This window comes from Plectropomus leopardus, chromosome 1 (assembly GCF_026936395.1).
Source record: "Plectropomus leopardus strain MGB_pleo_1.0 chromosome 1, ASM2693639v1, whole genome shotgun sequence".
NCBI lineage: Eukaryota > Metazoa > Chordata > Actinopteri > Perciformes > Serranidae > Plectropomus > Plectropomus leopardus.
In genome coordinates, this window is record NC_142176.1 from 7061135 (window position 1) to 7074829 (window position 13695).

Consider the following 13695-nt stretch of genomic DNA (forward strand, 5'->3'; position numbering starts at 1 on the left):
ATATCTATGAAAAGTAGCGCACCAGAAAAATGTGTGTAACTCACATAACCAAGAGGCAGTAGTTTTTATATAACCCACATAATTATGAAGGTTGCGATCACCTGACAAATGTGCTGGTAGGAGCAAAGAAGAAAAAAGAGTAAGGAGCTATAGGTGGTGTAAGAGCTACCATTGGGGTAGTTGATGGGTCAATCAAACATAGGACTTTCCCCACAGGAGACCATTGTCTATGGCTCATGTGAACCCAAATGAACTTTGTTATTTTACAGTACATAGTTACAGAAAGTATGTGATTTTACCCTACATACAGTGACAACACCCAACCATGATTGTTTGCCTAAACCTAACCTACATAACTTTACATCAAGTATGTAACTTAAGGTTAAGATGACATGATAACATGCCAACACCAAAACCATAAATCGTTCCCTAACATAACTGGAAAGGGCACCAATTAGTAAGATAAACATATGAATCGTTGTGTGTGCATTTTCCAAAGATTTCATATGAACTGCTGTATGGAGATTCCTTTTAATGGTTGACAGCTCTAATGGTAATTTACTTTATTTTTTAAAGTGCACAGGCAATGTGTATAAGGCAAAATAATATTTATCGGTTCTCACGAATGTGTCCTGCGTGGCCACCACAAAGGTTTAGATTGCATTATTTAAGTGTTAAGAATGTGTTTTATTTGGATTTCTAACAATGCCTTCAGCATCTCTGATTGTTAAGCAACGCAGAGGCCACTAACTGCAATAAAAACATCAAGCATTAAGAAGCAAGTGCTGGCAGAGTCAAGGTATCGGTTGTTAAACCAAATGCAAAGCAAAGAAAGACAATCAGATTCTTGTTTTCCACTGATTACCTCCCTGACACCTTGCAAACACCCTTATCACAAGTTAATGACACCTTCCAGCAGAATATTTTTTTATCTCCAAGTAACAGAAACATCAAAAGTCATATGTTGGCAGAAATTCTTTTCTCAACCAGGTAATTACTTAAATAACCAAGAAAATGACAATGTAAGAATGTCAGTATCAAAATAGTTAGAACAACCCAGGGAACTTTTCCAGGAAACACATTTAGTGAGTTGTATGTGTTACATTTGGTTGAGTAAGCCCCATCAAGTATGGAACACGGTTTAATGTAAAGATCTGCTCCAGGTCTTTCACTAAAACTACCTTTTGAGACAGCGTTTTTACTTTGTGTAAACAAGTGACACATCCATTGATGAAGCAAGAGCTGAGGTCAAGTACGCATTATTTTCGTTATAGATCAATCTGCTAATTTATTTCTCAATTATTCAGTTATTAATGCAATGCTTTCATTATTAATTGTGTTGTTTTCAAGTTGTGTCCCAAAAACTAAAAGACTTTCAGTTTATTGATATGAAGACAAGCTGGACACAAAATCATTTAAGCACATGTAATTGTTTTTTAAAAGTGACTGAAAAAAAAGATTAAGAATAGTTGCAATTTAAATTTTGGTTGACTGGTTAATCAATTAGTGGATGAACTGTTTCATTTCCAATTACAATGCAACCCATGTGGCATTGCAGTAGAGTGTGCCAGAATACATTAGCACTAGTCAAACATTTCATTTCTGGCAAAGGAAAGGGGGAAAAAAACATTAAAATTTCAAACAAATATTCAGTAACTATAATAAAGCATTTGAACAGATGAAGGACAAAGTGCCAATGCACACGAAACAAATCAGCCTTTGAAAGCAAAATGGTAGATTTGTGACGAAAAAGGTGGTACTGTATTTAGTGGGAAAGCTTTTGCCCACAGAAGGTCAGCAAAAGGGTTCTTTTCTTTTTTGTTTGCAGGGTATGTGGTTTTTTTTTGGGTTTTTTTTGTTGGTTTAGACTGGCTCAGAGCCAGCTGGTGCTCAGCTTTGCCTCCCACTTTTTTTTAGTGACTGACAGAGCTAAGTGACAAATGAGACAATTACCTGCGGTCAAGGATGGTCTCATCTCTGCTCTCCTTTATGCGGCGCTGCTCCTTTTGCCCCAGACTCACAACAGTGTCTGCCAGGGGCGTGTAAAATCCGCCCAATGATGTCGGGCTTCCACTTTTGTCTCTTTCTCCAGCCCTCATCTGATGATGTTGACCTGGATGTGGGGAGTGAGGCAGCATCTGCTCTTCTACTGGTCCACCATTTTTCTGCTGGAAGGACAGTGCAGTGGTCTTTAGACTGCGGCAGATGTCATGGGCCTCTAGTGACGTGCACAGATTCTCAAAGGACTAAGGATGAAAAGGAAAAAGGAGCTCCTCTACTACATTTACAGTAAGGTAACAGTTATGGCTACAAAAAGGGCATCTGGTTAACAAACAGGGAATGTTGGGACGAGTAGGGCACATTGATAATGATATTAGGGCAACAGTGAAGCATAGACGTGTTTAATTTGGCCCAATATCCTCATGAAAGGCAAAAGGCGGACTGTTACTTAATTTAATCTGCCACTTCCTTTTAATCTTTTCAGAGTTAAACTTTAATATAATGTTTAATGAAATTTTATGTAGAGTCACTCTTATCATTTTGATGGTTGTTGGTTTTGTATCTTTTGGATCTGGCCTTTCTATGTGCAGTTTTCCCTGTTCTTGTGTATGTGTAATCTTCCTGCGTCCAATTGAGAATATTTGCAAAGAAATGACAAAACCTCAGTCTTTCAGCAAATGTACAACACCAGCATATATGTATGTTTAACAAACTGCCCTCTAGCACCTTTTATGAATTTCGAATATTCTCACTCAATTAAATGGGCATTAGTAGTTGTTCTCAGCATCAAAAACATGGTTTGGGAGGGTCCTGCTATATTGATAAGTAGGTTTAGAATGGCAGAGACATCATGGTTTGAATTAAAATAAGTAAATTACATCACCTTTTTCATTTGACATATTCACACAGGTCACAAACCCCAGTTTCCTAGGTGAAGGTCCTGTGTTTGACCAGTCCATCTGTCCAACACCCTGGCCAACCTCCCCACACATCTCACTTTTTATACCAGTGTTTCATCAGCTGACATCCTCTCTATTTGCATAACAAAACCACAGGAGTTTAGCTTGCAAACTGAGAACGTGCAAATGTCATTCTTTGAAAGACAAATTCTCTTAAAATAGCAATGTCAGATCAGGAAAGGCCTCTATGTCATTTTGAAATGCTTCCTCATACAACTGTTTGTACAACATCCTACAAAAATGCACACACAATAGCATGATAGCCTACAAATTAGTACCCCATGATTGACTTCATTAATGTAAAGTAAAGGAGGTTAGGTTTCGCAAAAAAATACTTGTTTGGGCATCTTTAGGTAAGGAAAGTTGCTATGGTTAAGTTTAGGAAAATAAACATGGTTAGGACCATACCTCAAAAGAGTGTTTCCCAAACCTCTCTTCAAGCACCACTTGCATATTTCAGATCTCTCCCTGCTGCAACACAGCTGTATTAAATGATCGGCTTATTATCAAGCAGCTTCAGGAGTTCATAACGAGTTGATCATTTGAATCAGCTGTGTTGGAGCATGGGGAGACCAAAAACATGCAGGACAAGTGGTTCTTGAGGAAAGGTTTGGGAAATATTTCCTTAAAGTAACTCAAAGTTCACACAGGACGGAACACCAGTCTCTTGCGGGAAAGTCTTGTGTTTTGTCTTTTTGTCTTTAGGTTTAGGCAAATAAAGTTATTGTTGTTTAGGAAAAGAAAAAGTATGAGGATGCACCCTTAAAATAACTCAAAGTTAACATGGTTTCATTACTTTTAACAGAAAAACTTATGAACAATGCATGAGAACAGGCTGGATTTTGGAGGGCAATTACAAACAGTGTTTACAACTGAGGACTTATTAATTCATTGACATGCAGGTAAAGTAACTGTTGCAAAATGGATGTGCAATAAATGGATGGTTATTGGTGGCAATTTGTTTGTGGCTGCCAGGTCTTCGAACAGATTTATTAGAGTTGTTATTTAAAAGACCATCTGAATAAGTGGCCCACAAGGTTACTTTAAAATGTGGGTTCTTCTTATTCTGTGCATTGTAAACTCAGCATTTATTTCCAAACTAACGTTAGATAATATTATTGCCATTCTCATTCATATTGTTCTAACCATTTTGTCTTTTTTTTCTTAATTATTCATTTTTTGACATCTAGTATTTATTTTCTGGAAGGAATGTTTGTTATCATAGGCCTTCAACTTTTTGCCATACATATAAAAGTAAAAGTTAAAGCAACCATTTATTACTTAGCTGAACAGGATGGCTTACAACTGACCTCAGATTTTCTGTATCTACACAGTCAATGCACTGCTTTATTCATTGCTGTACAGAAGGACTTGGCATTGAAGCTGCATGCAAAAAGATAAACCCAAATAAACCGTAGCACAGTAGTGACCTAACAGCTATATACAACTTTGAATTCAAATCCTTTTCTAATATTTGGTGTTACATTTTTCATCAATATTTTCTTACTATCTCTTTTACATTCTGTTTTTTAGTTGAAATAGGCCACAAACTGCCTCTCAAGGCCAAACACATTCAAGCGGTGCTTAACAGAGGGAGCCATCCTTCGATCAACATGTCTCTTGAATATAGACCAGCGTTGTGGAGTTAGTGGGGTTAAAGAGGGTCAAAGCCGGTCATTAATGAATGAAAAGGAGAAAAAAAGAGTGCTGGAGGGTAAGAGCTGAAAGGGAAGGAGAAAATAGACTGCATAGACCAGAGCTGTGACTCTACACTGAAGCAAGTTCACTGGAAATGAAAGAGAGGAAAAGAACGGAGTAAATACGAGGAGACAATAAGACACTGAAAGGGTAAGAAATGTAAAAGGTGGCAAGGGGAGATTGAAGGCCAAGGGCAAGAATGCTTATAAGAATGAATAAAGAGCAACGTGGCACAGCCTAGAGGGCTTTACTGAATTAGTAATTAAAAAGAAATGCGGAGGACTAAGTAAGATTTGTGAGAGGAGAGATGAATGTGATCAAGGAGAGACAGGGACCTCCTAACCCTGCAGGTCAGTCCCTCACTGTATTACTTTATTGTATTATATTGTTAGGTAGAAAGATAGTTGTGTTTGCAGAGACATTAGATTGAGGCACGCCATTGTAAGTAAGTGATGTGTATTTGTTAGAAAGGCACGAAAATGGTAAAGACAGTTAATTTTTGAAAACGGTATTAAAATATAAATGGAGGAAAAAATGTACCTAGTTGATCATAAAATGATTGCATATATCCATTGCAGATTACAGTAGATCAATAAAAGTTGAGATTTTTCCCCTTTCAGTAATGTTCGTGTTTGAGGTTTTTCCAGGTGCCACCAGAAAAAGGGAGTTCACTGTATGCTGACGATGTAGGTGTCAGCCTGTGGTTAACCTGTGGCGTAGCGTATCTAATGATGCAGAGTTAATCAAAGACTATTGTTAGGTAGAAAGATACTGTGTTTGCAGAGAAATTAGATTGAGGAACGCCATTGTAAGCACGTTGAAAACTGTAGTATCTGATGTTAAAAATATGTTCCCCTTTTCAAAAGATCAGGTTTTTGGGGTAATGTGTTGATATTAGTCATTAGTCATTAGTCAAGGGTTCATTTAATTAATCTAATTTTCATGCACATACAGAATGCCCATGAGATTCATGCACTGAGATACTGCAAATACAGCAATCTGCCCATATAAATAGTTGATGGAATATCCATGGTTGATCATAAAATGATTGCATACTGATTGCAGGATACATCAGATCAATCAAAGTGGTGATTTTTTTTTTCCCATTTCAGTAATGTAAGTGTTGGAGGATTTTCCAGTTGCTTCAGGTAAAAGGGAGGTCACTGTATGTGCATGATGAAGGTGTAAACACGTGGTGTAACGTATTTAATGTTGCGGAGGTAATTAAAGACTATTGTTTGGTAGAAAGATACTTTGTTTGCAGAGACATTAGATTGAGGCACGCCATTGTAAGTAAGTGATGTGTATTTGTTAAAAAGGTATGAGAATGGCGCAGACAGTTAATTTTTGTAAAAGGTATGTACATTTAAATGGCTGATAAAATGTACATGGTTCATCATAAAATGATTGCATTTATCCATTGCAGATTACAGGGGATCAATAAAAGTTGTGATTTTTCCTCTTTCAGTAATGTTCGTGTTTGAGGTTTTTGCAGGTGCCACCAGAAAAAGGGAGTTCACTGTATGCTGACGATGGAGGTGTCAGCCTGTGGTTAACCTGTGGCGTAGCGTATCTAATGATGCAGAGTTAATCAAAGACTATTGTTAGGTAGAAAGATACTGTGTTTGCAGAGAAATTAGATTGAGGAACGCCATTGTAAGCAAGTTACAAATTTTAATTGATTGCTAATTTTTGGTAAATTTTCACCTTGACCGAAATACATTTCCTTGTATTACTTAAGTTTATTTCCAGCTAAATTGGGAAATTAGATGAAAATGATACCTTAAATGTTTTTCTACACTGGTTGGTACCACACTAAAATACATTTAAACATTAGTTTGGTGGCATCCAACTTTGATTTGACCTTTTACAGTCCTCAGAGCTCAGATCTGGCTTTCCTGAAAATAAACATTATGGTATGCACTTGCTATGTCAAAAAGGTAATGCTTTTCTCATACAATGCACAAATTTTAAATTATAAGAACTTACTCACTACACTAATACTGTAGTATCCGATGTTAAAAATTTGTTTCCCTTTTCAAAAGCTCAAATTTTGGGGGTAATGTGTTGATATTAGTCTAATGGTTCATTTAATTAATCTAATTTTCATGCACATACAGAATGCCCATGAGATTCATGCACTGAGATACTGCAAATACAGCAATCTGCCCATATAAATAGTTGATGGAATATCCATGGTTGATCATAAAATGATTGCATATTGATTGCAAGATACATCAGATCAATCAAAGTGGTGATTTTTTCCCCATTTCAGTAATGTAAGTGTTGGAGGACTTTTCCAGTTGCTTCAGGTAAAACGGAGGTCACTGTATGTGCATGATGAAGGTGTAAACATGTGGTGTAACGTATTTAATGTTGCGGAGGTAATTAAAGACTTTTTGTAAAAGGTATGTAAATTTAAATGACTGATAAAATGTACATGGTTCATCCTAAAATGATTGCATTTATCCATTGCAGATTACAGGGGATCAATAAAAGTTGTGATTTTTCCTTTTTCAGTAATGTTCGTGTTTGAGGTTTTTGCAGGTGCCACCAGAAAAAGGGAGTTCACTGTATGCTGACGATGGAGGTGTCAGCCTATGGTTAACCTGTGGCATAGCGTATTTAATGTTGCAGAGTTAATCAAAGACTATTGTTAGGTAGAAAGATACTGTGTTTGCAGAGAAATTAGATTGAGGAACGCCATTGCAAGCAAGTTGAAAATTTTAATTGATTGCTAATTTTTGGTAAATCTTTACCTTGACCTAAATACATTTCCTTGTATTTCTTGAGTTCATTTCCAGCTTAAATGGGGAAATTAGATGAAAATGATACCTTAAATGTTTTTCTACACTGGTTGGTACCACAGGAGCTCAGAGCTCAGATCTGACTTTCATGAAAATAAACATTATGGTATGCACTTGCTATGTCAAAACGTTAATGCTTTTCTCACACAATGCACAAATTTTAAAGCATAAGAACTTGCTGTGCTAATACTGTAGTATCTGATGTTAAAAATATGTTCCCCTTTTCAAAAGCTCGAATTTTGTGGGTAATGTGTTGAAATTAGTGTAATGGTTCATTTAATTAATCTAATTTTCATGCACAAACACAATGCCCATGAGATTCATGCAGTGAGATACAACAAAGTGTACTTAAGTAGACTCGGAGATGTCGTTGAGAAAAGTATTTTACCCTGACATGATGCAGAGAAAGATAATGACAAAAAAGAAAGAAAGAAAGGAAACAACCTAAGGATATAGCCACATGATTACACTGGAGGTCTGTGTATTAGTCATGGAGATGAGTTTCTGATTGGAGTTCTCAGACGATTGAGGTAATTGCCTTGCTCTGACTTTGGCAGAGCTAATTTGCCAGATAATTTGAAGAGGGCATAATGAATTGCGCATACTCTCGCAGGTCATCAGTTCACTGGGTTAATGATGGCGACGACTGTGACCTTGTGAGGATAACAGAGTGAGAAGGGAGTGTTCAAGACGCTAAATTTAATCTTGGATAAAAAAGCTGTGTGTGCATACTTTATGCACTTCAAAATGTTTGCAGACACAGTCAACGTTTTCTTAAAGCACAGTTCATAGCACATACAAACTGCTTTAGGTAAGCCTATTGTCATTTTTTTGTTCCATCTCTCTATTAGGGGCTTTATATGTGTGCATTTATGTGTTCGGTGGTAACTTATGAAAACTTCAAATTGAGTGCATGTTTTATTAGCCACTCACAAAGTGGAGCTGAGTAATGTTTCTTCTAATTTAGACACATAAGATTTGCCTAAATGAAATTCAGGTGTCAAGCATGGACATAGTGGTCATGGTCTGATGATCTCTGCCCCACGCAGGAAGTGATTAATTGGAGAGGAAGATTTTAAATAACCTCACATAACCTCCTGTGGCTGTGGTATTGTTCTTTCTCCCTTTCTTCTCTCTCTGCAAGTTGCTGTAACAGTAAACTCTGTTGTGATTAAATTCCCTCAAATTTACATACTATAGCCAATTACCATGTAGATTATTTAAATTTGACCTTATTTAATAATCCTGACACTTTCTGTGGTGCTGTGTGGGCTGTGTTTCTGTCCAAGTACATAAGTTAATTGAAAAGGTTTCTCATGCTGGAGAAAGCAGAAAAAGAACCTGGAAGAGTTGAATTAAGCTAAATTGCTTGTATTGATATGAATAAATAATAACCTTATGTGTGATAAAACTCTTTAGTGGTCTGTAATTCCACATCTCTAACCAGTATTTTCCCACATATTCTGTTATTTGCTGCAGGCTACCACAAGTAAAATGTCTGCACCACAAATAGATTTTCCATATTTGGAGCTGGACCATCTATTAGGCCTCCTATTGGAGAGTATATACCATGAGGCTATTCATTGTGTCACACTCTCAGAGCACAGGGCATACTGTTGTCACAGACAGAGCAGCAGAACATCCGGCGCAGTGAAAGTGAAACTTAACTGTTCACTGTGCTGGGTCTAAAAGTTTGCATTCTGCACTCTGCATTCTGCTTCTCCTCTCATCCATCAGCTCTGATGGGATCAGCTGATCAATTATCCACACTGTGACTCAAACTGCTTATGTGATAAGAATAACACAGAATGATTTAAAAAACAGATATACAGCTTAGCAGTTATTACCCTCCGTGCGGCAGCCAAGTTGCACTTACAGTTTACATCCATGTCTGGATGCTTTACACACAGACGATCTATACAATAAGCACAGTTTGAAGATGTACACCTACGGTTCTAGAGTTATGGCCAAAAATATGTTTTTTGAAGTCACCATGACCTTGACCTTCAACCACCAGATCCTAACCAGTTCATTTTTAAGTCGAAGTGGACCTTTGTGCCAAATTTGAGGTAACTCCTTCAAGGCCATCTTCAGATACTACATTCACAAAAATGAGACTGATGCAAGGTCACAGTGACCTTTAAATACCAAATTCTAATCAGCTCATCACTGAGTCCATGTGAATGTTCATGTCAAATTTGAAGCAATTCCCTCTAGGTTTTCTTGAGATGTAGCATCCACAAGAATGAGACTGATGAGGTCACAGTGCCTTTGACCTTTTACCTATGACTACCAAAATATAATCAGCTAGTAGTTGTGTCTGAGTGAATGTGTGTGTCAAATTTGAATGAATTCCTTTAAGCTGATGCTGAGATATTGCATTCACAAGAATATGTCAGATGGACAGACATACAGATTGACAGATTTTTTTATACCAGCAAAGAAATGGGACACACGCATACAAGATTTAAAAAAATGTCACATTCACCTCCCTTTTTACTTTGTACAACAACCTTCACTCATGATGCTCTTTGTCATTGTGGCAAGATTGCCTAAAAGAACAAACTTTTCAGTCTAAAGTTATCTGATTCTTTTTGGGAATGGTCAAGAAAAAAACATCCAATCAAGGAAGTTAGAGATGACTGAAAACATGTTCTCCAAATTACATGAAATATTAAATTAAAGAAATTGTGGTGGCACATTTAAAAAAAAACTAATGCAAAAAGACTGGTTTGTTATCCATAATGCAGCTTCATGAAAAATCATCCATCAAACGGTTCAGCCAGTTGTTCAGTATGCAGTTTCATTGCAGAATGTATCAACTAGAAAATCCATTACAGTTTAATAAATGGCCTATTGTAACCTTGAGCAACTCTGCAATGAAAATTTGTAGACATAACATAAAAGGTACTCTGGTCTCATTTGAGCGAGCCAGCTCAGACTTCCAGAAAGGGTGTATATTTAAATTAAAATTTGCTGGTGTGGGAGATTGGGGCACAATGCATATCCAGATGCTAATTCTAGGCATTTGTCTGTGAAGCAGTGGTCCATATAATTTGACTTTGTGTGGGACTGTCCTGAGTGCCAACTCAGGCTGAAGAGACGGAAATTAAATGTTTATGAGATGATGTGAGAGAAATACAGAGAGAATACAGTACAAAAAATAAAGCAATAACCTCAACATTTCTTTTGCAGCTAACTCACAGTCAGATCAGCACTTCAGCTTATTGTTTATGGCTTTGGCTAGTGGCAATAACATGTTTGAAATTATTTTTTTTTGGTACTAATGGTACAGACTTAAGTTTTGATATGGGCTTTTATGCTTTGTTTGTTTCGATGACACAGCTCTCTGCAATCCTTAAATCCATCACATACCATTAGTTGACTATTCATTCATTCATTTATTCATTAGTAGTATCTTCTCAATGGCCATGGAGGGGGTGGGTCCGAGCCTATCCCAGAGGTGGGGTACACCCTGGACAGGTTGTCAGACAGTCACAGGGCTAACACGGAGAACAGAGAAAGGTGACCATTTACAGTCACATTTACACCTACGGCCAATTTAGAGTCACTAGTTAACCTAACCTGCACGTCTTTGGACTGTGGGAGGAAGCTGGAGAAAACCCACACTTATTTTATCCCTTGTGTATTTCATATTCAGTAACAGATTATTTAAAATTTGCATGCTATCTAAATTACTCAATTTATTATTAATTAATATAAATAGCATAACGAATAAAATTTTTCTTTTTGAGGAATGGACTTTTGCCAATATGTCAGACCAGATTCAATTGCAATTTTTTTTTTAAAAAGGAGTTCTGCTAGATTTCTTTTTTTCAAAGTTATTATTGTTAATTTGTAATGACATTTACAAAAATAAATATGGCAATGTTAAATTCTTTCTTTTCTTTTTTTTTTTTCACTTGGAGCACAAGAGCACACAACACATGCACCATACATGTGTGTCTCAGAGAGATATAAAGGAGAAATGGCATTAAAAGAGGAAATCGTTTGCCATAAAGCCAAGCAAATTTCCACAGAGAAAATGGTTAATCCAGACGCCATCTTTGTAATGCCACCATGTAGTCACTGTAGCCCCTTTTACACTGATATTCTGCAAAACTGCCATGAGGAAGATCTGCCTTTGCAACAACTTTGCTTTGGGAGATTGATGTCAAAGCAACAGTCCTTCTGAGCAATGCGGCATTTATTTTTGGGATAACAGGCTGTTGGACTGTTGGCTTTATAACGAATTACACAACATTGTTAGCATCTAGTGTGTGTGTGCATGTAGTCCTCCCATGCTGAGTTTTTCCCTTTACACAGACATAGATTCAGCTCTGATACTACCTCCGCTGCCAGCTTACCCCCCCATTTGGATTTTTGACCGTTTATAAAGAATGGCGAGACACGGCACAACATTCCCACTATAAACAGCCAGTGTAAAACAGTCTTTATAACAGGGTCATATTGGACATAAATCAAACCAATTTTGCATGAAGAGTTTAACTTAAACTTTAATTTGCTAATTTTAAACACTGACCAGTCAAAACTTGGCTCAACAGCTCAATGTTTGCGGTAACAGATACACAGAATGTCCAAAGTGGAAGAAATTACCTTGGTTGTCTCACCATTTAATTTTATAAAATTCTATTATGCAAGGGTTTTTACCACTCCACAAAGAGAGATTACCTTTATTTGCTTGTGAAATAGTAGAGAATAGTAAAAATATGTTTGCTTTAACTAAATGTGCAATTGTCCGAGACCAAGAGGGCAAGTAGTCACTACGTCACCAATCTCCCACCACTTCCCTGTATTACCAAGCACTATCACAGGTCTTCAACCCTACCGAATTGCAAAACATCTACAGTAAGGTTAACACAAGTATCATCATTTATATTACTATGTAAAAACAGTAGTATATTAAATACAATTTGTAGTAAAGATTTTATCCAAAGATCACCATTTTTCTAGAAACTGTGTATTTTCTAACACCAACCCTCAACTACATTCAGCCACATCATCATATAGCAACATTCAAGGTTGCTTATTCCCAGAATTACACACTAGATTTATAACAAACATTCGAGTGTGTTCATATGAAAATTTGCCACGGGGCAGCTGCTGATGTGCTCATTTTTCTGAACTGATTTGGCTGCAGAATCTCCTGCTATAGCATGGGAATGTAAATATGTGGGCTGGTACGTATGACAACTCCCAACACCAGTGAGTAATAGAATATGTAATTATGTATGTGTGGTGGCTGCACATGAAGTATGTACATATTGTGTAGCTCTTGTTTGTGTGCTGTTCTGAGCATATTTTGGTGCATCTATGTGTGTCTTCCTGCGCCAGTGGTGGCACCGCCTGATAAATAGGCCTCCAGATGTGTGTGAAGCCTATCTCTGGCAGTGACGAATATTGGCTCTCCCTGCTACTTTATCATGGAACGGCAGCTCTGACAGAAACCCTGACACAGAAACCTCTCTGAGAAGGGAAGTAGGGACAGCTTGGGCATAATTAGAATTAATGCGGAGATGTGGAATAAGGAAATGAGCCATCACAATACAGATCAGCTCTTCATTTCAATTTTATGCTTCACTCGTTGAATTTCATGGGTAATAATGGATAGGCAAGGCTGCCGATCACTATTGCTTGTGATGACAGATATGTATGCACTGTTTCTTTATGCTCCTGAAGGCAGAACAATAAGGGGAGACGGATATGGAAAAAACATGCGGGAAAGCCAGATTAACACGTACGTAGCGCAGGAAGGAAATGCTAATTATTATTATTTATGGCTGCCTTATTTAACCATTGGATGCAAACAAAAGGTATTCACACAAGAAAAAAAATGCACTGGCATGGACCTTGATAGGTTCGATGCATTGTTCACTAATACTACAGTATAATGACTGCCACCAGTTAATTCAACACATTTTCATCCCAAGTCGTCACAAATCGCTGCTTTGTCGGTGGACTTTCATATCTACAAATTATGCTCTAGGTATCCTCCTGCAGCTGCTGTTGACATTATGGGATGCCACTATGGAGAGGTCAACAAAAGAACATGGTTGAGATTGGGCAAAAAAAGCAATTGGGCAACTATTTCTGGGATGTCAACACAAGGGGGTAGTTGGGTTTAGAATAAACATCATGGTTTGGCTCTGTGTTCATACAGGAAACTAACACCAGGCCCCCAGGTAAAAGTTGGGGTGTATTGGACCTAC

At 37.4% G+C, this 13695-nt stretch overlaps 1 protein-coding gene across 3 annotated transcripts in view; it reads right to left on the reverse strand.

Annotated features, from left to right (window-relative positions):
• Positions 1–13695, reverse strand: part of LOC148190349 (uncharacterized) — a 77935-nt gene that overhangs the window by 48218 nt on the left and 16022 nt on the right. For 2 of the 3 annotated variants that reach the window (XR_015777402.1, XM_088081808.1), the window contains one exon: positions 1954–2168. The exons of the other annotated variant lie outside the window; for it this stretch is intronic. Coding sequence is in view for 1 of the 2 variants with exons in the window: in XM_088081808.1 (XP_087937934.1) it covers positions 1954–2168 (215 nt within the window). In the remaining variant the exon portion in view is untranslated. The remainder of the gene's footprint in view (positions 1–1953; positions 2169–13695) is intronic. 3 annotated transcript variants of the gene reach the window in all.